The sequence below is a fragment of the Oncorhynchus clarkii genome, chromosome 23, assembly GCF_045791955.1.
Source record: "Oncorhynchus clarkii lewisi isolate Uvic-CL-2024 chromosome 23, UVic_Ocla_1.0, whole genome shotgun sequence".
Lineage (NCBI taxonomy): Eukaryota > Metazoa > Chordata > Actinopteri > Salmoniformes > Salmonidae > Oncorhynchus > Oncorhynchus clarkii.
Genome location: NC_092169.1, coordinates 12640368 through 12664630, shown reverse-complemented (window position 1 = coordinate 12664630; position 24263 = coordinate 12640368). Strand labels below are relative to the sequence as shown.

The 24263-nt window shown below is 40.8% G+C and overlaps 1 protein-coding gene across 2 annotated transcripts in view; it reads right to left on the bottom strand.

Annotated features, from left to right (window-relative positions):
* The window catches only part of LOC139381243 (apoptosis-stimulating of p53 protein 2-like), a 52040-nt gene that overhangs the window by 21030 nt on the left and 6747 nt on the right, over positions 1-24263 (bottom strand). The window contains exons 2-9 of one of the 2 annotated variants that reach the window (XM_071124716.1): positions 15732-15879; positions 11435-11548; positions 8519-8589; positions 7921-8022; positions 5393-5552; positions 5077-5258; positions 3482-3646; positions 3202-3243 (exon numbers count right to left, since the gene is read on the bottom strand). In XM_071124716.1, coding sequence (XP_070980817.1) covers positions 3202-3243; positions 3482-3646; positions 5077-5258; positions 5393-5552; positions 7921-8022; positions 8519-8589; positions 11435-11548; positions 15732-15879 — 984 coding nt within the window. The remainder of the gene's footprint in view (positions 1-3201; positions 3244-3481; positions 3647-5076; positions 5259-5392; positions 5553-7920; positions 8023-8518; positions 8590-11434; positions 11549-15731; positions 15880-24263) is intronic. The other variant, XM_071124717.1, reaches the window with a different exon arrangement.

Genomic DNA, 24263 nt, shown 5'->3' with positions numbered 1-24263 from the left:
AATTTAGGCAAGTTTGTTGGGTAAGCGTCATCTAATAACAATAAAACATTTATAAAATATTTTTATCTGGACACTTTCTGTTTTTGATATTGCTACTATGCAAGTAAACACTTCACTGTACCGCTGACACCTGTATCCTGTGCATGTGACAAATTAACATAGATTTTATTTGATTACCACATGGCCTCACATGTGAATCCTTAAAGAGTTGGGTGGGGCTTAAGAGGGTGTGAACGATACTGAATGGGTTTAGACAAAGAGATCTGCAGTAGGTGTACCAAAACATTCAAGGGACATTTTCTCAAAAGTGGGGTTACAAGTTTATCAACTTTAAAACCAGAATTACTTTCCCATTGTTCCTCAACTGCAGTGTGCGATATACCATGTTCTAGCTCTGAGTCTATTTTATCTATTGTAAAAAAAAAAACACTTTCTAATATTGCTACATAAGACCGAATCAAGGCAGTCGGTCACATTTGCACATATACAGCTTAATATATACTTTATGACATTCTCTATGCAAATATCATATGAACCAGGGAATATTGTGATCCGTAGCATGCACACTTTTAAGGAAACATTTTCAACTTCATCATCTCCAGCACCATACCAAAATGTGAAAATGGTGCGTTTCTATGTTACGTTAAAAAAAACAAGAGGTTAAGTGTTTCTGATGACACCATCTGTGTGTCACTGCATCCTGTGATTTAACCAACTATGAGTAGACAAAGGTTAGTAGTAGTTGGTTAAAATCACATAATACACACCAGATGGTTTTCCGATGACATCTAAAAACACTTTGTGTATCTTTATGACTACAACACATAGAATCCTGGCATTTTCACATAATATTATGTTGATGTTTGGGTGGTGCAGGAGATTAACATTCGGGAAATGTCCCTCTAAATTATAAAACTTGGATTCGTAGGCATAAAGTTACTCAACTGTACAGATAAAGTGCCTTCAGAAAGTATTCACACCCATTTACTTTCCCACCATTTGTCGTGTTACAACCCGAATTGAAAATGGATTCAATTTAGATTTTTCTTTGTCACTGGCCTACACACACACACAACACTCAATAATGTGGAATTGTGTTTTATGACATTTTTACAACTAAATTAAAAATGAAAAGCTGAAATGTCAACCCTTTGTTAAGGCAAGTCTAAATATGTTCAGGGGTAAAAATGTGCTTAACAAGTCACATAATAAGTTGTGTGTGCAATAATAGTGTTCAACATAATTGTTGAATGACTACCTTATCTCAGTACCCCACACATCTGTAAGGTCCCTCAGTCATGCAATGAATTTCAAACACAAATTCAACCACAAAATACCAGGGAGGGTACCTACAGTATTGGTCGATGGATAAAAAAAAACAGATATTGAATTTCCCTTTGAGCAAAGTGAAGTTATTAATTACACTTGGGTTAGTGTATCAATATACCCAGTCACTAAAAATATACAGGTGTCCTTCCTAACTCAGTTGCCGGAGAGGAAGGAAACCGCTCAGGGATTTCACCAGTTTATTGGCTGTGATTGGAGAAAACTGAGGATGGATCAACAACATTGTGGTTACAAAGTGTTATGTTTGGGGCAAATCCAATACAACACATTACTGAGTTACACTCTCCATACTTTCAAGTATGGCGGTGGCTGCATCATGTTATGGGTATGCTGTTAAGGACTGGGGAATGTTTCAGGATTTTTTTTAACGAATGGAGTTAAGCACAGGCAAAATCCTAGAGGAAACCTGGTTCAGTCTGCTCACCATCTGACACTGGTAGATTAATTCACCTTTCACCTAAAAAGGTCAAATCTACACTAGAGTTGTTTACCAAAAAGACAGAATGTTCATGAGTGGCCGAGTTACAGTTTTGACTTAAATCTACAAGAAAATCTAAGACCTGAAAATGTTTGTTAAGCAATGATCAAAAACCAATGGCAGAGCTTGAATCATTTTCAAAGGAATAAATGGGCAAATGTTGCACCTTCCAGGTGTGGAAAGCTCCTTAAGACTTACCCAGAAAGACTCACAGCTGTAATCGCTGCAAAAGGTGCTTCAACAAAGTATTGACTCCGGGTTGTGAAAACTTATGTAAAGTAGATATTTCTATATTTAATTTTCAATACATTTGAAAACATTTCTAAAAACATTTGTTCAGTTTGTAGTTATGGGGTATTGTGTGTAGATGGGTAAAAACATATATATTTAATTAATTTTGAATTCAGGTTCTAACAACAAAATGTGGAATAAGTCAAGAGGTATGAATACTTTCTGAAGGCACTGTAAATCTAGACTCCCCACATTAAGTTAGTTTGATTGAGATGCAACATGATAGAGTTATCAAGGAGGAAAGTAAAGGGTGTTGGCTATTCATTTGACAGTGGTTTTGTTTCTCTATTAAAATACCATTGATCGAGGATAGATTTTGTAAATTGCCCACCACATGAAACATGAAATCATAATAAATCATGCCTGGGATTTACTAACACAATTTAAGATTTTGAGTGCCTGAGCAAATCATCTACAACCACTCTGAGTTTCTATTTGACAAACACTCCTCGCTCTTACACGTTGTTCTAGTACACTAATAGCTACAGCAAATCTCCTGTGTCCAGACAATTTCCTCACAAAATCTTTCAAAGACAGATTAAAAAGTTCCATGTTTACATAGATTAAAAAGTGCAGTGGAAACCACAGGAGTCAAAAACAATTCAGAGGAAGAGGGGCAGAGAGATACCAGGCAGTGATACCATCTCCTCTGGCATTCCTGTCTGTCTGCCTGCCTAAGCTCTAGTCTCCTCCCCTCTCCTGGAGTTGTTTTTGCCAAGTTGGGCTGAAGAGATGGAATGTTGAGTGTAAACTGAGATAGAAAAATCAAACCCGTGACAAGGATCAAAACAATGATTCATTCCATGCCATTCATGTCCTTCAATCCTGATCTTTGGGAGCCACCGGGGTGCAGGCTTTTGCTCCAGCCAAGCACTAAAATACCTTGATCAGGTGTTAGTACTGGGCTGGGAAAAGCATCTCCCCACTATGTGGGTCCCAGGGACGAGGGTTGAAGAACGCTGAATAGAGAGAGATTGAAAAAGTTAACTGTGGAAGGAGATATCTGAGTATATTTCAGTCCTGTGGGTCAGTGATTTGTTTGTCAGTGCAGAAAGGCAACAAGAGACAGGTTTGAGGCATCTTACTTTTTTGATAGAGGCTGGCTCTGAGGGCCAGGGCATCTGGGGCTTTCAGAGGTAAACAAAATACAGTTGTGTTTATACTCTGCAGCCCCAAGGGGGCGCTCAGGGTATCAATTTTGATAGGGTGTGCTTCATGATAAACATTTCCATTTCTTTCACAAAGTCTTGAGATGTCAAAGTAGTAGTTCTGCACTCATCTGTGCGCATGTGTGTGCGAGTGCACATGTGTTTGTGCGTGTACAGTATGTGTGCATGTACACTATGTGTGTGTGTGTACACTCACAGGCAGGTTCTCTTTCTGCTGCAGAGCGGCCTTCTTCTTCCAGAGACGGTCTCGGAGCTCACTGACCCTTTTGTCCATAGACACCACCTCCAGGTTGCGCTTGTTCAGACTCTCTCTCTGATGCTGCAGCTTTGAGTTCTGCTCCTGGTTCAGCTTGTTACGCAGCTAGAGGGGACAAGAGATGACATGTCAGAGAGCTGAACTAGGATGGAGGACAGGTTAGAGGACATACAGTGCGCCATCAGAAGTATTCATACACCTTGACTTATTCCACATTTTGTTGTGTTACAGTCTGAATTTAAAAAAATGCTAAAATGTATTTTGTTTCTCACCCATCTACATCCAATACCACATAATGACAAAGTGAAACATGTTTTTAGAAATGTTAGCAAATTTACTGAAAATTAAATACAGAAATATATGATTTACATGTATTCAGACCACTGAGTCAATAAATGTTAGAATCCCCTTTAGCAGCGATTACCGCTGTGAGTCTCTGGGTAAGTCTCTAAGAGCTTTGCACACCTGGACTGTACAATACAATTGCACATTATTCTTTAAAAAAAATCTTCAAGCTCTGTCAAGTTGGTTGCTGATCATTGCTAGACAGCAATTTTCAAGTCTTGCCATAGATTTTCAAGCCGTTTTAAATCAAAACTGTAACTAGGCCACTCAGGAACATTCAATGTCGTCTTGGTAAGCAACTCCAGTGTATATTTGGGCTTGTGATTTAGGCTTTCCTTCTGAAAGGTGAATTTGTTTCCCAGTGTTTGTTGGAAGGTAGACTGAACTAGGTTTTTAGGAAGGACGCCTGTATGTTTGTAGTGACTGAGTGTATTGCTACAGCATCCAAAGTGTAATTAATAACTTCACCATGCTCAAATGGATATTCAATGTCTGCTTTTTTTTGTTTTGTTTTACCCATTTACCAATAGGTGCGCTTCTCTGCGAGGCATTGGAAACCTCCCTGGTCTGTGTTTGAAATGCACTGCTTGAATGAGGGACCTTACAGATAATTGTATGTGTGGAGTATAGAGATGAGGTAGTCATTCAAACATCATGTTAAACACTCTTATTGCACAAAGAGTGAGTCCATGCAACTTGTGTGATTTGTTAAGCACATTATTACTCTTAAACGTATTTAAGCTGGCCATAACAAAGGGGTTGAATACTTATTAACTCAAGACATTTCATCTCATTTTTTATTAATTTGTAAACATTTCGAAAAACATTATTCCACTTTGACATCATGGGGTAATGTGTGTAGGCCAGTGACCAAAAATAAAAAATTCAGGCTGTAAAAGAACAAAATGTCGAAAAAGTCAAGGGTTGTGAATACTTTCTGAAGGCACTGTATGAGGCTATGAACCAGTGGTACTGATGGCTCAGTTGATTAGTTAGGGCATGGTAGTAGAGATAGTTGAGGGTTTGAGTCCCACACAAGCCACATACAAAATGTACTTGATTTGAAATCAGACCTGGGCTAAATAGCCTGCATATGTAAAACACTTTCTAACAACTGAGCTCCTGGGATTTAGTTCAAGTACAATGGAATTTTCAATTGTCCCACATCTGCAAACTCCAATCATACACACCTGTAGCTCTTTGTAGAGGAGGTCCAGTTCAGCCACAGAGCTCTGGTTGTCGTGGAAGGAGTCCATCTTGCCGTTCTTGAGCATCTCCAGCTGTCTGCTGAGCTCCTCCACCTTGGACACAGCCACCACCAGCTCCTTCTGCTTCTGTTGGAACAGACTGTTCATCTGCTCTATCTCCTCCACTAAAGACGAGAGAGAGGAGGTTAGAACCAATCGATCAGTCAGTCATCCTACACAAATCCACCAATCAATTCACCGCTCAATCAATCCAAACAACAACCAATCCCTTGCCCATTCATAGCAGCACTGTGCTCACCTAGCTTGCCGTTGCTGATGCGTTTTTGCTCCACCTGGCCCTTGAGGCCCCGGACCTTCTTCAGCCTGGTCTCCTGGTTTTCCACATTCTCCTTGAGACGCTGCAACTTCTCCTGCTCGGACGCTTGCTGCTGCTGCCTCATGTAGCGCAGACGCTGCTCCTAAAGACAGGAGGAGTAGGGAGGAGAGATTGCGTTATTACAGTGTTTTTGCTGCCTCTGCTGTGGCTTCAGGTAGCAGACACTGCTCCTGTGGAGGGGAGAGTAAGAGAAAAGAAAGAGGATGGTTACGGAGGCCTGATGTTTTATAAACCATAGCAGCTGCTCCTACACCTTCCCCGAACAAAGTCATTTTTTTTACTTCACCATTTAATTGACAGCCTACTATATAATTTTAAATGTATGTACATTTTGGTGTATCTATGACCTGTTTTCAATTATATTAAATGCTGCTTTTATGGCATGCTATCCTGTCAAACATACAGTACCTGTCATTGGTTATAATTGAACATTTGAATATGACTACAGTCAAAGTTTAACAATGAACCATAAACGTGACATGTATTTCCTGAGAAAGGTTATACTTTAAAACAGTAGTGTATTTTCCAGCAAGGCATGTTAACTTGGCCGCTCTCCTGGTTAATCAAATCAAATCTATATTTATTCTTACAGCACATTTCAGACATGTAATGCAGTAAGGCATGGATGAGATGCAGAAAATAGTAAAAATAAAGAAAAACCCTTGAATGAGTAGGTGTGTCTGAACTTTTGACTGGTACTGTACATGCCAACTTGCTCTCTCAGAATAGCATAACGGACCTGCAACTTTGACTTTCTCCACTTCCGCCTTTGCCTTTCTGCAATTTCTCTTAAATGGATTAGTTTCCTCACACATCCAAGTGTTTGGATGTGGCCCTTTTCAACTTTACTGGAGCTATGGCATCAATGGTTGCCCTTAATTTGATATTAAAGTGATCAATTAAATCATGACAAGAGGAAGGTGGAGTATTGTTCATACACTAAAAATCTGCAGCAAATTCAGAGGTAAGATAGCATTTCTTAATTAATAATGCATTCAGTATTATCATGTGCTATGGGCATCAAGGTAGTAAAAAATACACATTGGTGATCAGGTAAAGCAACAAACAATAGAGGACATGTCAATAGAAAGCCCATTGGTAATAACCAGGCCTTGTTTATGGGTGGGCACAGTAACATGTTGGATAAAGTCCATAGAGCTCAAAAGATTCATAAATTCAATGGCCTTGGAGTCGGTCTCTTTGTCAACATGAATATTAAAAATCACTCAAGACAATGACTTTGGCATAGTTCTTAAGGACAATAGACAATAGTTCAGATACATCAGTAAAGAAAGTGGGTTAGTGCCTTGGCGGCCTATACAGGGTGATGGCCAGTACTGGTGGCTGACATTTAAACAGTAAAACATGATGCTTAAAACACCCAAAGTTGCCAAACGAAATGTCCTTACAGCGGAGAGCATTAATAAAAATAGAGGCTGACCCCACACCCTTTTCTGTTAGAATATGAAAAGATGTAGTCCGGGCAGTAAGATTCAATAAGAGCAGCACAACAGTCTGATGACAGCCATGTTTCAGTGAGACACATGCAATCAACTTTGCACTCAGTAATGGAGGTCATTCACAAGAAAAGGTTTTAGTTGTGATTGCTCTAACATTTAAAAGCGGCATATTCAATGAGTGTGGGCCACTCTGCCTCGAGGGAACCAATGGAATAACAACCAAATTATTAATGTTACAACCACGTTTTCTGACAGTCTCCAATCTATCAAAATGGTAGGAGATGACAGTTTTATAAACTCACTCGGACCCCCAAGCCATAAGACTGCTAAATAGTAAAATAATTGTTACCCAAACTATCTGCACTGACCCAACGCACACTCACTAGACTACTGTATATGCTGTATACACACACACACACACACACACACACATACATACATACATACATACATACATACATACATACATACATACATACATACATACATACATACATACACACATACATATAAAAGCTCCATTCTTGTGCATTTTATTTTATTCCTTGTCTTACTATTTTATTAAATGTTTTCTTTGTATTATTATTTGTTTTACTCTGCATTGTTGGGAAGGGATCATAAGCAAGCATTTCACTGTAAAGTCTACACCAGTTGTATTTGGTGCATGTGACATAACATGTTTTGATTTCCCTGTTTGTTACCTTCTCCATCACTCCACCTGCTCAAGGCCATCCCATGAACCAGCCCCTTCTCAACTTTTCTCTATCACTTTGTCCTTGTCTTTAATAGTTCCCTCCCTCTGTCTCACCCCATCACTGTTTCTCCATTTATTTCCATCACTTTACCCACCCTCATTCACTTTATCTTGCTCTCAGCATCTCCCTCTTTCATCTGACCCAACTTGCTCCCTCTTGCTTTCCTTCTTCATCCATGTCTCATTAGCCCCTTTCCACCCGCCTCTCTTTCTTTCTACCCTCCCTCCTTTGTTACCTTGGAGGCGAGGAGTTGTTGCTGTGCATCTATCTGCTGCTGCTGTCTGGCAGCCATTTCCTGCAGCTCAGCCAGAGTCATGTCCATCCGTGGGGCCGACACCTGCACAACAGACAGAGAGTCAGTTACACACGCCAACGCGCACACACACACACACGAGCGTTGGTAAAGTAAGACAAACACTGAATAGTCTACGTACAAACACCCTCTCTCTCTCTCTCACTCCAAACCAAGAGAAATATGTGTTTTGCATCTGTCAGGACAGGCCTGAAGCCAAGTAGAACAAGTACAGTCTCTGCATGTGGGTAAATAGCACAAGCTCAAATATAGGGATTTCTTTTTGCGCGATTGGTGACACAGGAGTAACCAAACCCGTTTTTCCCGCTCCTTGTCTTTGGAAGCTATAGCTGTTACAGGTTCAAAAGTCTGAAACTAACACCAGCATACCAAGAGCAGGGAGAGGAAATGGTCAAACATAGCCCAGTCCAACGAATCATAGGATAGGAAATGTACATGTACATTGAGTGAGTGACTGAATGAAAAACTGTTTTAAAAGGTCTCCAAGTGTTTGTCTAAAGTCAATGGTTTCTGAACTCACCCCGTTCTCCATCCGTCTATCTGAGGGGCTCTTCACTCCATTCCTCTTTGAGTCTGATCCTCGGGAGCCACCTGAAACACACCAAAACCTCAGTCAAAGACACTCGGAGAGAAGAGTAAAGTAGCAGAAGTTTTTTGGGGGACTGGAAACATTAAAAAGCCACCAAGTCTGCTTAGGAAACTATGAGAAACTCTCGCAAAGTGTTCGTTGGAATTACAGCTGATATGAGTGACTGAAAAAGCGACTGCTCGCTCAGATACCATACACTGACACACATTCTGCAAAAGGTTCCTTCAGCTGGAGAGTAGGGTTCACAAAGAGGTTACACAAATACAGACTGGCCAGCATTAGCAACGAACTAAACCACTCAGCCAGCACAAAGAGATCAGTGTCGCCAGAGACAGGTCATAATCTCCAAATTTACTACAGCACTCTGGGTTTCTGAGGAGCTGCTCATAGAGTCAGAATGTGTGTAGGTGCACATGTGTAGCGTATTTGTGTGGTTGGGGAGGTTTTAGGGAGCCAATGAACCTGATCTAATCCCCGGCCCAAGATAAAGCCTTTACCAAGTAACTTAAATAAAAGTTTTGGACAACCTCTGTTACAATCATGGGCTATGCCTGGGGACTATTCTGGGGCAAAATAATACACTAAAACTAACTCTGGACAAATAAGTAGCCTACAAGGTAATGATATCACATTGGCAAATAAACTTAATAGGCTACTTAGTTAACTTAATGGAGCAAATAGCCATCTCTTTTGGTAGCTAGCTAAGCTCATTTTATGAGAAAGAAGAAAGGAGATGGGAGGGAAAAAAAGGCTAAGCCCTCTCTATAGGAGAAAACAAAATGCTTAGTTAGCGGATTGTATCACAAGACTAACTAACAAGGCTAACTAACTCTTATCGGAAAGAACGCAATGGGAGCCAACTACGAAGACATGGCCTAAGTACAAACAAGCTAACAGTGTGGGGGGGAAAAAAGAACAGGCTAAAATGTCAAGAAAGGAAAACAGCCATCTAATCCCAGAGCCAGATCCAAGCTGTGAGGGGTCAAGGGCTTAGTAGTTATGCAACGAGGGGCTGAGAGGATCCCCACCACCAGAGGACTAACTCATTTATAGAGATGTGATTTGAACACCCCTTCACAATGACAGCCCTGGAGCATTAGGTCAATGAAGGCTTGTCTAGAATTTGAAGACTTGTAATAGCAATCTGTAGGCATATGTGGATAAAGGGGGTCTTAGGCTTCTGTTGTACAATCCATGTCTTGTGGGGAGGGAGGGCCATCCGAGTTTCTACTTTCTAACAACGTAATTGATAACAGGGCTTGTGTGTTTATGAACATGTGTATATACAGTACAAGTCAAAAGTTTGGACACACCTACTCATTCAAGGGTTTCTTTATTTGTACTATTTTATACATTGTAGAATAATAGTGAAGACATTAAAACAACACATATAGTAACAAAAGAAAGTGTTCAACAAATATATTTTACATTCTTCAAAGTAGCCACCCTTTGCCTTGATGACAGTTTTGCACACTCTTGTCATTCTCTCAACCAGCTTTACCTGGAATGCTTTTCCAACAGTCTTGAAGGAGTTATATGCTGAGCACTTGGCTGATTTTCTTTCACTCTGCGCTCTAACTCATCCCAAACCATCTCAATTGAGTTGAGGTCGGATGATTGTGGAGGCCAGGTCATCTGATGCAGTACTCCATCACTCTCCTTCTTGGTTAAATAGCCCTTACACAGCCTGGAGGTGTGTTGGGTCATTGTCCTGTTGAAAAACAAAATAATAGTCCAACTAAGCGCAAACCAGATGGGATGCTGTATCGCTGTAGAATGCTGTTGTAGCCATGCTGGTTAAGTGTGCCTTGAATTCTAAATAAATCACAGACAGTGTCACCAGCAAAGCACCACTACACTATCACACCTTCTTCTCCGTGCTTCACGGTGGGAACCACACATGCAGAGATCATCCGTTCACCTACTCTGCGTCTCACAAAGACACGGCGGTTGAAGCCAAACTCATCAGATCAAAGGACAGATTTCCACCGGTCTAATGTCCATTGATCATGTTTCTTGGCCCAAGCAAGTCTCCTGTTCTTACTCATGTCCTTTAGTAGTGGTTACTTTGAAGCAATTTGACCATGAAGGCCTGATTCACACAGTCTTCTCTGAACAGTTGATGTTGAGATGTGTCTTTTACTTGAACTCTGAAGCATTTATTTGGCCTGCAATTTCTGAGCCTGGTAACTCTAATTAACTTATCCTTTGCAGCAGAGGTAACTCTGGATCTTCCTTTCCTGTGGCGGTCCTCGTGAGAGCCAGTTTCAACACAGCGCTTAATGCTTTTTGCATCAAGATTGACTGACCTTCATGTCTTAAAGTAATGATGGACTTTCATTTCTCTTTTCTTACTTCTTCTTGCCATAACATGGACTTGGTCTTTTGCCCAATAGGTCCATCTTCTCTATACCACCCCTACATTGTCACAACACAACTGAGTGTCTCAAACGCATTAAGAATGAAAGAAATTCCACAAATTTTCAAGGCACACCTGCTAATTGAAAAACATTCTAGGTGACTACATCATGAAGCTGGTTGAGAGAATGCCAAGAGTGTGCAAAGCTGTCATCAAGGCAAAGGGTGGCTACTTTGAAGAATCTCAAACATAAAAATGGATTTTGATTTAACACTTTTTTTGGTTACTACATGATTCCATATGTTATTTAATCATTTTGATGTCTTCACTATAATTCTACAATGCAGAAAATCATTTTAAAAAATATATTTAAAAAACCTTGAATGAGTAGGTGTTTCCAAACTTTTGACTGGTACTGTATGTGTGGTGTGTGGCATGCTTTTGTTCTTCTGTATCCATCTCATCCTGTTAGGTGGTTGGGAACTAACCTGATTCTCTGCTGGGCGCTCGGTCATGACGCAGGAAGAAGCGCACCTCTGCCCTGTGCTGTCCCCAGCGCTGAAGCACGTCCAGCATCCGCTCCCCATCTCCTACAGGTCGCTCTGATGGGGGGAGTGGAGGTGGGGAAGAGAAGAAGGGGTTAGACTAGAGAACACACACACACACAGGTTTAGGATGTTATGGATGTTAACCATAACAAATCATTGCACCCCCCAAGATTTGGAAATAATGACATGGGCACATCCTATAAAATAAAATAAATAAAAAAGGTTAAACCCACTATCATCCCAAAAGAGATCTGTGCTTTAATTCTAACCCTGCCTAGCAGTATCGATGTGTTTTACGTCGTTGGTTTAAAGTGACAAGAGTAGAAAAAATGTACACGCATGCGACTGCCAATCCAGCATCCATACATTGGACAAACATACAGCTGTAAATGTTAGTAATTTAGTCTCAAAAGAAAAGCAGTCAATGTGTGTGTTGTATGACACGTGTTGTGTGGTTTGTGAATCCGATCAGACCACACTGACTGGGGGAGGCTAGTCTACATTTTGAGGATATGCATTTAATCAAGACTTAAATTGAACTTAAATTAAACTTTTCTTTTTTTTTACATTGGATAAAAGTAGAGACTCAGAGCTAGAAAATGGTACATCATACACTACAGCTGAGGAACACTGGGAAAGTAATTCTTCTTTGAAAGTTGAAAAACGTATAACCCACTTTTAAAAAAATGGCCCTTTGTCATGATTACACAGGGAGTCCTGGAAGCAGGTGCAGAAGGAGAGTTTAATAACAATGATGAAAGGCAAATGAACAAAACAGGAGCTGCGTACTGAACATGAAAACAAACCAATACTGCCTGAAGACTGAGGCTACTGAGGGTTAAATAAAAGGGGAAGTAATCAAGGTACTGATGAAGTCCAGGTGTGCATAACGATGGTTGCCAGGTGGGAATAATGTGGGTTGCATAACTGGTATATTTTAACGCCAATAAACCCATCCGTTTGAACATGAATTTAGTATATGTTAATATAGCAAACCAGGCAACAAAATGCAACTTTCTAAGCAATGTTTTGGTTTGTTTCTAGCTTGTTAGCTAGCCAGCAAAATGTTAAGTTAGCAGGCTAGCCAGTTCAAATAATGACCACATTATATAGCTGACAACATCTTAACTTCAGCTAATTTGTATTCATTATTACAGGGAAAATAACCTCACAACAAGATCATTAATTACAAATTGATAGCAAGCAAATTACAGAAAATAGCTTACGGATGTGATCATGGCAAAATAAAAGCAGAGCATTCTCCTGGAGAATATTAGAACTTGGCCTAACATATCCTAATTTGAATTTGGTGCAGGTCACGTTGTTCTTCACATTACTATTTCTGGTAAACACACACTATATCAACTAAAATCTAAATGCATTTGTCACAGGATACAGAAGGTGTAAACGGTACAGTGAAATGGCAACTTGCATAGTACTCCAGTATTTTGTTTAGACATGTAGCAATTCAAATGGCTCTGAGATACATGTATGATCTGTGAGTAATATTATTTGTAACTTTAGCTAGCGAGCCAGCTAGGTCATGTTAACTAGCTAGCTGACAGTACGCTTTAACTTGACGGAAACGACTTTCGGACAAAATTAGAGAAACTTATAATATCTGAAAATGTAGCTAACTAGACTCAATTACCCATAACCATGGATGAACTCTTCTCCCTCTCTGTCACGGATGCCATGGTTGCCCTTAGATTGGAGATGTATAAAACACCTGTCTCCGGATTACAACAGCCTTCGTGGGTTCCCTTTGACTCCCTCCACATATTTGCAATCAAACGCAAGAATGTTCTCCATCTCCTTAGCTATCATACTCTGTTTCCACCGGACATTTCATTGATTTCAAAACGGTCCTCCAGAAAGTGGAGAGCAACACTTTTGTAGTTAATTGTGATATCTTAAAAAAAAGTGTTAGAAAGGATTACCGACACATAGAGTAGCCCTTTGTTATTAGGCAGAAGCATGCTACATAGCAGACCAATCCGAACTCATCTCTCGGCATGTCCAGCCCATCCATTATCTCTACCAAGCATGGCTAGTGGGAAGGTTCCTGACTTTTACTGTGGCTAAACCAACTAGGCTCGTAAATGTAACAACTGTATTCATATTTACAGATGGCATACAAGTTTCTTATTAACTTCTTATGGCTGCAGGGGCAGAATTGAGTAGCTTGGATGAAAGGTGCCCAGAGTAAACGACCTGCTCCTCAGTCCCAGTTGCTAATATATGCATATTATTAGTAATATTGGATAGAAAACACTCTGAAGTTTCTAAAACTGTTTGAATGCTGTATGTGAGTATAACAGAACTCATATGGCAGGCAAAAACCTGAGAAGAAATCCAAACAGGAAGTGGGAAATCTGAGGTTGGTCGATTTTCAACCCAGCCCAAAGTGGGATATTGGTTATGTTGCACTTCCTAAGGCTTCCACTAGATGTCAACCGTCTTTAGAAACTTGTTTGGGGATACTACTGTGAAGTGGGACCGAATGAGAGAGGAATCAGTCAAGTCTACCATGAGCTGAACATGCTCTGACCATGCGCGTTCACATGAGCGGGAGTTCTGTTCCATTGCACTTCTGAAAACAATGGAATTCGCCGGTTGGACCATTATTGACGTTTTATGTTAAAAACATCTTAAAGATTGATTCCATACATTGTTTGACATGTTTCTACGGACAGGAACGGAACTTTTTGACATTTTGTCTGCAAATAGGGAACGCGCTTCATGACTTTGGATTTGTTCAACAAACGTGCTAACAAAAGTAGCTCTTTAGACATAAATGATGGATATTATCGAACTAAATCAAACATTTAATGTGGAACTGGGATTCCTGGGAGTGCATTCTGATGAAGATTATCAAGGATAATGGAATATTTATAATGTTATTTCTGATTTCTGTTCTTCAACATGGCAGATTTTTTTTTCTTTCTGAGCGCCGTCTCAGATTATTGCATGGTTTGCTTTTTCCATAAAGTTTTTATTTTATTATCTGACACAGCGGTTGCAATATGGAGAGGTATATCTATATTTCCATGTCTAAAAATAGTATTTTCATCAACATTTATAATGAGTATTTCTGTAAAATGATGTGGCTCTCTGCACTTTCACTGGCTGTTGTCATACCAATCCCGTTAACGGGATTCCATTCATAAGAAGTTAAGGCAGTTCACGTTCCAGAAGGCATTTCTACCAAAAAACGCATTCTGATTAAAAAAAATACATATTTACATTCAAATGCCTCTTCAGTGAAGTAGTGACACGTGACATACACCTAGCTTCCTGAAACGAGTCACATGTTCACTTCATGTCCCAGAGAGGTGGTACCTCAGGGAAGGACAAAGATATGTTGTTGATGCTTTCAGCTGAGCTGGTTCTGATCCAACAGGCCTATTAGTCAACCACTCCACCCTTTAACACCCTCATTCATCTTCTCTTCATTATACAGAAGTACTAATCACATAGTTGAGTATTGCACCAATGTATTTAGAATGTTCCAAACACATTGATCATGTTGTCACTCTTAACAAAAAATGACAGTCAAATAATCAGGTCATTACACAATAGGGTAGGGCAGTATCCAGATTGTTATACCGTCATACCGTTTCTGTATCATACCGGGGCATACGGTATTACCGGAATTGCACACAAGGTGTGCTAATGTTTTTGACGAATAAAACCATTTAGGCAACAGGGATCTTGATCCAGGAGGCGTTTGAATGTCTCTGTAACCAATAAGCTTGATCTTGACATCTAGCCACTTAGCTAGCAAGTTAGCAAACCAAATAATTTAGGGGAAAAAAAACAGTATAAACAGTATATCTTCCAAGCCTAGAACGCACAGACAGTTTCACATCAGTGCAGACCGCAAAACAGTGTGCAACTGTTTTTTTAGGGAATAACACACCCAGTTTATTAGCAAGAGACACAGACAAAGTTGAGATCTTCAGTAGAAGCATCAAGTCTGGCCAGTTGGCACACAGTCAGCACACCTCTCTTCTTTGTGTGCTTTCCAAAATAGTATTTTGTCTCAAAACTCTCCCTATTTATGTTTCATATGCTCTTGAAGTTTGATTAGAAGATTAGCCTAGATGTGTTTTCCTCAAGTAATCACTAGATCATAGGTATTGTTACTAGTCCAGGTTCCTTATTTCACAGGCCTCTACAGGTGTTAGTTGTCAGATTGACAGGCATCTACAGGTGTAAAGGGGAGAAGGCTCACCAGATCCGCGCCACATCTCAGCCAGGTGGCATTCTGTCTCTCCGGGCTCCTTACACAGCTCCACCACGTCCCGGCACAGAGTCTCCGGGGTAACGGGCACCTCGGTAAAATGCTGGTCATTGTTACTGAGGTACACTGTCAAGAACATCTGGGGGGCAGAGAGAGACAAACACAGGATATTAACATGATGACATCCTTTAAAGAGATTCCCAGTATTTTTGTATCGTTTTTAGCCAGTAGTTCTGAAAGTAGCGCTCACGAACCAAAATAATGGAAAAACAATTAAATGAGGGATAATTAGTACATTGAAAGCAGGGGCTTCCACACAGGTGTGGTTCTTGAGTTAATTAAGCAAATAACATCCCATCATGCTGAGACTCATGTATACAAATTCTGGGCAGGCCATCTTAATAATAATCTGAGATATCTACTGCAGCCCTCATCCTCCACGTACAACACCCGTTCTGCCAGTCACATTCTGCTAAAGTTCCTCAAAGCACACACATCCCTGAGTCGCTCATCTTTTCAGTTCGCTGCAGCTAGCGACTGGAACGAGCTGCAACAAACACTCAAACTGGACAGTTTTCTCTCAATCTCTTCATTCAAAGACTCAATCGTGGACACTCTTACTGACAGTTGTGGCTGCTTTGCGTGATGTATTGTCTCTACCTTCTTGCCCTTTGTGCTGTTGTCTGTGCTCAACAATGTTTGCACCATGTTTTGTTGCTGCTACCATGTTGTGTTGCTACCATGTTGTTGTTATGTTGTGTTGCTACCATGCTGTGTTGTCATGTGTTGCTGCCTTGCTATGTTGTTGTCTTAAGTCTGTCTTTATGTAATGTTGTGTTGTCTCTCTTGTCGTGATGTGTGTTTTGTCCTATATTTATGTTATTTAAAAACATTTTTTTTATCCCAGCCCTGTCCCCGCAGGAGGTAATTTTCCTTTTGGTAGGCCGTCATTGTAAATAAGAATTTGTTGTTAACTGACTTGCCAAGTTAAATAAAGGTTAAACATATAAAATACATACAGCCCTGTTGTGCAGCCCTGTACCCAACAGCCTATTCACTGAGCCATTATCATATACTTACATTAGGACTGGTCTAAATCAATGTTTTATGTGCTCAGTATTCTATTACAATGCTAGCCCATGATGTCCACCTCTTCGGAATATCTTTGCTCAACAATGTTTGTACCCTGTTTTGGGCTGCTACCATGTTGTGTTGCTACCATGCTGTTTTGTCATGCGTTGCTGACTTGCCATGTTGTTGTCTAAGGTCTTTCTTGTTGTGATGTGTGTTTTGTCCTATATACAGTGCCTTGCGAAAGTATTCGGCCCCCTTGAACTTTGCGACCTTTTGCCACATTTCAGGCTTCAAACATAAAGATATAAAACTGTATTTTTTTGTGAAGAATCAACAACAAGTGGGACACAATCATGAAGTGGAACGACATTTATTGGATATTTCAAACTTTTTTAACAAATCAAAAACTGAAAAATTGGGCGTGCAAAATTATTCAGCCCCCTTAAGTTAATACTTTGTAGAGCCACCTTTTGCTGTGATTACAGCTGTAAGTCGCTTGGGGTATGTCTCTATCAGTTTTGCACATCGAGAGACTGAAATTTTTTCCCATTCCTCCTTGCAAAACAGCTCGAGCTCAGTGAGGTTGGATGGAGAGCATTTGTGAACAGCAGTTTTCAGTTCTTTCCACAGATTCTCGATTGGATTCAGGTCTGGACTTTGAATTGGCCATTCTAACACCTGGATATGTTTATTTTTGAACCATTCCACAATAGAAATTGTGATCACATCAAAACTATGAAATACCACATATCATGTAGTAACCAAAAAAGTATTAAACAAAATATATTTAAAATGTGAGATTCTTCAAAGTAGCCACCCTTTTCCTTGATGACAGCTTTGCACACACTGGGCATTCTCTCAACCAGCTTCACCTGGAATGCTTTTCCAACAGTCTTGAAGGAGTTTCCACATAAGCAGCCAACAAGTGCTCAGCATTTCTTTCACTCTGCAGTCCAACTCATCCCAAACCATCTCAAATGGGTTGATGTTGGGTGATTGTGGAGACCAGATAATCTGATGCAGCACTCCATCACTCTCATTCTTGGTCAAATAGCCCTTACACAGCCTTGAGGTGTGTTGGGGCATTGTCCTGTTGAAAAACAAATGATAGTCCCTCTAAGCGCCAACTAGACAGGATGGCGTATCGCTGCAGAATGCTGTGGTGGCCATGCTGGTTATGTGTGCCTTGAATTCTAAATAAATCACTGAGAATGTCACCAGCAAAGCACCCCCACACCATCACACCTCCTTCTCCATGCTTCACGGTGGGAACCACACATGCGGAGATCATCCGTTCACCTACTCTGCGTCTCACAAAGATACAGTTGGAACCAAAAATCTAACATTTGGACTCATCAGATCAATGGACAGATTTCCATCGGTCTAATGTCCATTGTTCATGTTTCTTGGCCCAAGCAAGTCTTCTTTTCATTGGTTTCCTTTAGTAGTGGTTTCTTTTCAGCAATTTGACCGTGAAGGCCCGATTCACACAGTCTACTCTGAACAGTTGATGTTGAGATCTGTTTGCTACTTGAACTCTATGAAGCATTTATTTGGGCTGCAATCTGAGGTGCAGTCAACTCGAATGAACTTATCCTCCGCAGCAGGGGTAACTCTGGGTATTCCTTTCCTGTGGCGGTTCTCATGAGAACCAGTTTCATCATAGCGCTGGATGGTTTTTGCAACTGCACTTGAAGAAACTTTAAACCTTCTTTTCCAGGCTGGACTTTTTCCAGATTGACTGAATTTCACGTCTTAAAGTAATGGACTGTCATTTCTCTTTGCTTATTTGAGTTGTTCTTGCCATAATATGGATTTGGTCTTTTAAATCAGTAGGTGTGTCCATATAAACACACTGAAAATTTAAAAAACATTAGGAACACCTTCCTAATATTGAGTTGCACTCCATTTTGGCTTTACAACAGCCTACATTTTCCCACAGTTGTGTCAAGTTGGCTGGTGGAACATTCTTGAGACACATGGGACACTTGAGCGTGTAAAACCCAGGACTGTTGCAGTTCTTGACACATTCAAACCAGTACACCTGACACCTTCTACCATACCCCGTTCAAAGGCACTTAAATATTTTGTCTTGCCCATTCAACCTCTGAATGGGCACACATCCACAATCCATCTCTCAATTGTCTCAAGGCTTTAAATTACATCTTTAACCTGACTCCGCCATTTCATCTACACAGATTAAAGTGGATTTAACAGGTGACGTCAATAAGGGATCACAGCTTTCACCTGGATAGTCAGTCATGGAAAGGGCAGGTGTTCTTAATGTTTGGTACACTAAGTGTATAGTGCATTCGGAATATATTCAGATCCATTCACTTTTCAATGTTTTTGTTACATTACAGCCTTATTCTAAAATGGATTAAATAGTTTTTCTCATCAATCTACACACAATACACCATAAAGACAAAGCAACAAAAAAACGGTTGACATTTTTGCAAACGTATTAAAAATGTTAAACAGAAATAACTTATTAACATAAGTATTCACACCCTTTGCTCTGAAACTCAAAATTGAGCTTAGGTGCATCCTGTTTCCATTGGTCATCCTTGAGATGTTTCTACAACTTGATTTGAGTCCACCTGTGGTAAATTCAATTGATTGATTGGACATGATTTGGAAAGGCACACACCTGTCTATATAAGGTCCTACAGTTGACAGTTCCCATAAGAGAACAGATGTGACGCTTGGCATTCAGGCCAAATAGTTCAATGTTGGTTTCATCAGACCAGAGAATCGTGTTTTTAGGTGCCTTTTGGCAAACTCTAAGCAGACAGTCATGTGCCTTTTACTGAAGAGAGGCTTCTGTCTGGTTCCTCTACCATAAAGACCTGCGTGGTGGAATACTGCAGAGATGGGAGAACCTTCCAGAAGGACAACCATCTCCACAGAGGAACTCTGGAGCTCTGGAGCTGAGTGACCATCGGGTTCTTCGTCACCTCCCTCTCCCTCGATTGCTCAGTTTGCCCGGGCTGCCAACTCTAAGAAGAGTCTTGGTGGTTCCAAACTGCTTCCATTTAAGAGTGATGGAGGCCACTGTGTTCTTGGGGACCTTAAATGCTGCAGAAAAATGTTTTGGTACCCTCCCCTGATCTGTTCCTCAACACAATCATGTCTCGGAACTCTAAGGACAATTCCTTCGACCTTATGGCTTGGTTTTTGTTCTGACATGCACGGTCAACAGTGGGGCCTTATATTGACAGTTGTGTGCCTTTCCAAATCATGTCCAATCAATTGAATTTACAGGTGGACTCCAAGTTGTAGAAAAATCAAGGATAAACAATGGAAACAGGATGCACCTGAGCTCAATTGAGTCTCATAGCAAAGGGTCAGAATAATTATGTCAATACGGTATGATTTTTTTATTTGTTATAAATTAGCATACATTTCTAAATAACTTTTTGCTGTGTCATTATGGGGTATTGTGTGTAGAATACTAGGGATAAAAAAAAAATTTGAATAAGGGTTTTATGTAACAAAATGTGGAAAAGTCAAGAGGTCTGAATACTTTCCGAAGGCACAATGTTCAAAGGAGTGGGCTCCACACACGTCACTGCATCTCAATGGTCTAAAATGGGTTCCTATCCTTGTGTGGCTTTATGTGAGAGCACCAGAACGGTTAGAGCAGATTCCAAAAAGGCATCAACTACATTCCATTCACTTATTCTGTCTTTTCAGAACACTGACATTGTCCTAACTAGGTAGCCATACTTCTAAGAGTCCATTCTAACCATAAATGTTCTCTCTTTTTAAATGTGCAGGTGTAAGTCATCAAAAGCAACCGCCCAATACAAACAATTAAAATCACTGCTGATGATGCAGATAATCTAGGTGGTCCAGACCTAACCAGTAGCTTTGGTAAATTAGGACGCAAATGTACACTTTATAAAACAATTAGGTAATAAACCATAGCTCATGCTTGGCTTACAACAGTAGGGTGATGGGGGGGTTGTAAATGAAAGGGTCACAGTGGTTTCAGCGATTCACGCCAACCCTACAAAGTACCACCCCAGATAAAGAGAAAGGGTTAACAATGACAGACACATTTTTTACAAACGTCACCTAAAAGGGGAGCCCCCTGCCCTCATTAAGTTCCTCAACACTGAATAGTTTTAGTTGCTGTTGTTATTTTGTCCTGGTCCTAGATCTGTGCTTAAAGCTTATCCAAGATCTGTGCCAAATATCTGGGATCAGCCTTTGCTTAGAAGGGAAACCTCAACCTCGAGCCAGCACTCCACTTCTTTACAAGCATTTCACTACAACATCTGGTAAATGTGTGTATGTGACCAATAAAATTTGATTTGATTTTTGAACCACTGGACTACAGTGTGTGTGGATCATTCAACAGCTCTAGGAGAGTAGAAGCTTCAGCTTTGTAGGAGGGTTTTTCCAGATTTGCTCTGCAAGGTTTCAAATAACAATGACCCAGATACATGATCGTTTATGGCTGCTTGGTTGTTGTGTGGGGCAACAAATCATGTAAGATACGCATGGAGTTCCCTTTGACTCTTCAATGCAATAGATTAGCTCTTTTTTTACAGGAGGGCTTTAAATTCCAGCAGGACAGGAAAAGTCACCCAGAAATCACTACAGGCAGCAGTTGACAACATCAGCTCATGCAAAGAATGTAGGACATCCAGAGGACCCTGTTAATGTTAGGAGAGAGGGATAGGGAGGGGGGAGAGAGTGAAATGAGAGAGAGAGAGAGCGAAAGAGTTGTGACATAAGGTAAAGCCCCCTGGGGCTCAGCACTAAAGTTAATGATCCAGACAGACCATGCCATTGCGCTCTCTTTCAGCCTACACTGGATGAGTTGGCACTTGGTGGCTTCTGCTCCTGACCTTCATCCACCTCCCTCCATCTCTCCCTCCCTATCACACAAAATACATTGTATGTAAAATACTTCTGAATATATCACGAGAGAGGAAGAGATTAGAGAGGAGTGGTGGATACTAAAAATATACAGTACTGCATATTATGGCCAGTATATTGCCCATTTGTTGCCAACAAGTAGCACATACAGTTAACTTGCCAAATTAAAGGAAACACGAGTAAATGAGGGAGACAAAGTATATTGAAAGCAGGTGCTTCCACACAGTTGTGGTTCCTGAGTTAATTCAGCAAATAACATCCCATCATGCTTAGGGTCATGTATAGAAATGCCCAGTTACCCATTTTTTTGGCTACCATGGCTAGGATAGATCTGTGACTTTCAAAGAGCAGTCTCAGGGTAGCCTAGTGGTTAGAGCGTTGGAGTAACCGGAAGGTTGCAAGTTCAAATCCCTGAGCTGACAAGGTACAAATCTGAACAGGCAGTAAACCCGCTGTTCCTTGGCCGTCATTGAAAATAAGAATTTGTTCTTAACTGACTTCCCTAGTTAAATAAAGGTTAAAAAAGGACCATAGGGGGTTTAAAGGGTGTGTGTGTCTCAATCACCAGATCAACCAAATTGAACAGTTACGGGAGATTCTGGAGCAGCGCCTGAGACAGCACTTTCCACCACCATCAACAAAACACCAAATTATGGAATTTCTCATGGGAGAATTGTGTCACATCCCTCCAATAGAGTTCCAGACACAATCATTTATGCCAAGGTACATTGAAGTTGTTCTGGCAGCTCGTGGTGGCCCAATGCCCTATTATGTCAAGTTGTTATCATTTCCTTTATTTTGGCAGTTACCTGTAAATTCCATTTATTTTCTCAATGTCCTGATGAAACAATTTTCTATCACGCACATTCTCTCAGGTCAACATGATCTATAATAATGTTGAAGTTAATAGAAACGCTAGAGCAGAACGGGAGAGTGGAAGTGCAGTAGAAAATTGCACTAAACTGTGGAGAGTGGTGCTGAGACACTACCCCAGAGCTCATTAAAATATGAATTAATGCCACAGCCGGAGAAATAAGCACAAGTCAATAAAAACCTAATGAGTCGATTAAGAAATAACAAAACAGGATAACAGCTGTTTAACAAAGCAGAGCAAAACATATAGACACTTTCCCCCAAGCGAGAGTGCAGCAGCTACAGCATCACCGTAGATCTCCAGTAACACACAGGCCAAGGGTACCACGTGGCCTGAATGGAGAGAAGACACGTCAGGGACAAACACCTGCACAGGTCAGCAATCAGGAGCAATGACTAAGATACAATAGTTATACACTATCAAAAACATAGCCTAGTATATCAGCCCTGAATGTGAAGGTTTAGTTTCAGTATCACAACCAAAAAAAGGGGGGATGGAACCAGATGCTGTGCTGCATTACCCGCTTGAGGAATATGGGTGTATTCTAATAATGTCCTAAAAGAGTGTGCCCGCTGCCAGTCAAATTATAGATAGCAGGTGCACACAATATCCTGTTGTGACTGGACAGGCATGGGTCTGTCTGATGAAAGCCGCTGGTAGCAGAACAACATCAAACCCTGTCTGTCTGTAATTCATTTTATGAAAGCACTTCTGAGAGCAGGAGAGCAGCCACAGCCGATGACACTACCGTACCCTCTCAACACACACACACACACACACACACCTTGTAGAGTCATGAAGACCTAGCCCAATGGGATTGAGGTATTGACTGCCCTGATCTGAGATCAGACTGGTCTACTCCCAATCCTAATGTTAACCATTAAGGCAGATTGCTGGGGGGTATCAAAACTGTCCCCTTAGCAGTTTCCATTATCAGATCCCCAGGACTAAACATGAGGCACAGTAAGAGCTATAGACTTCAATGTCAAATTAACTAAAGGCCTGCTTAGAGAGCAAACATCAATACCACCGTGTGCACCTAGTCAGAGTTACCTACAACATGCTGCCAGGTCCCACACGCACATATGCAAGCGCACACAGTCTCTGTCCATTACATATATTCTGGGGTGATAAAGCGATCCAGCTAGGTCTTGTTGAGCAAGCCCCCTCTAAGGAAGTCAATAGACCGCATCAAGACAGGCTGCATCGCTCGGTGTGTGCATCTGTTTTTCCGTCCTCTATGCAGAACTCTGGGCCTGAAGACTTGGCTCTGCTCCAGCTGGGCAGTCCTTCAAAAACGAATTGCAAAATAATCTATACATTATTCCTTTCCATCTACTCATGGCAGAATACTCTTTACATTATTCCTTTTCATCTACGCATGGCAGAATACTCTGTGCATTAATCCTGTTCATCTACCTCCACTAAAGGGGAAGACAGAGGAGAGAAAGTCATTGGTGAGAGCGGTAGGGAACAACTTGTGCTGTAGTCTGCAGTAGGCTACGTCACTCCCTACTTATATTCAGCATAACCTCCAGTCTCTGTCTGCACTGCACCATGTTTCTCTCCAAACTCCTCCTTTCATGGTCTCTCCATTCTGCATATTATATTGTGATGCGAGGCAACTATGAGCCTTCTACAAGAGAAAAGAGAAATCAGAGAAATCAGAATGAGCCAACGAACAA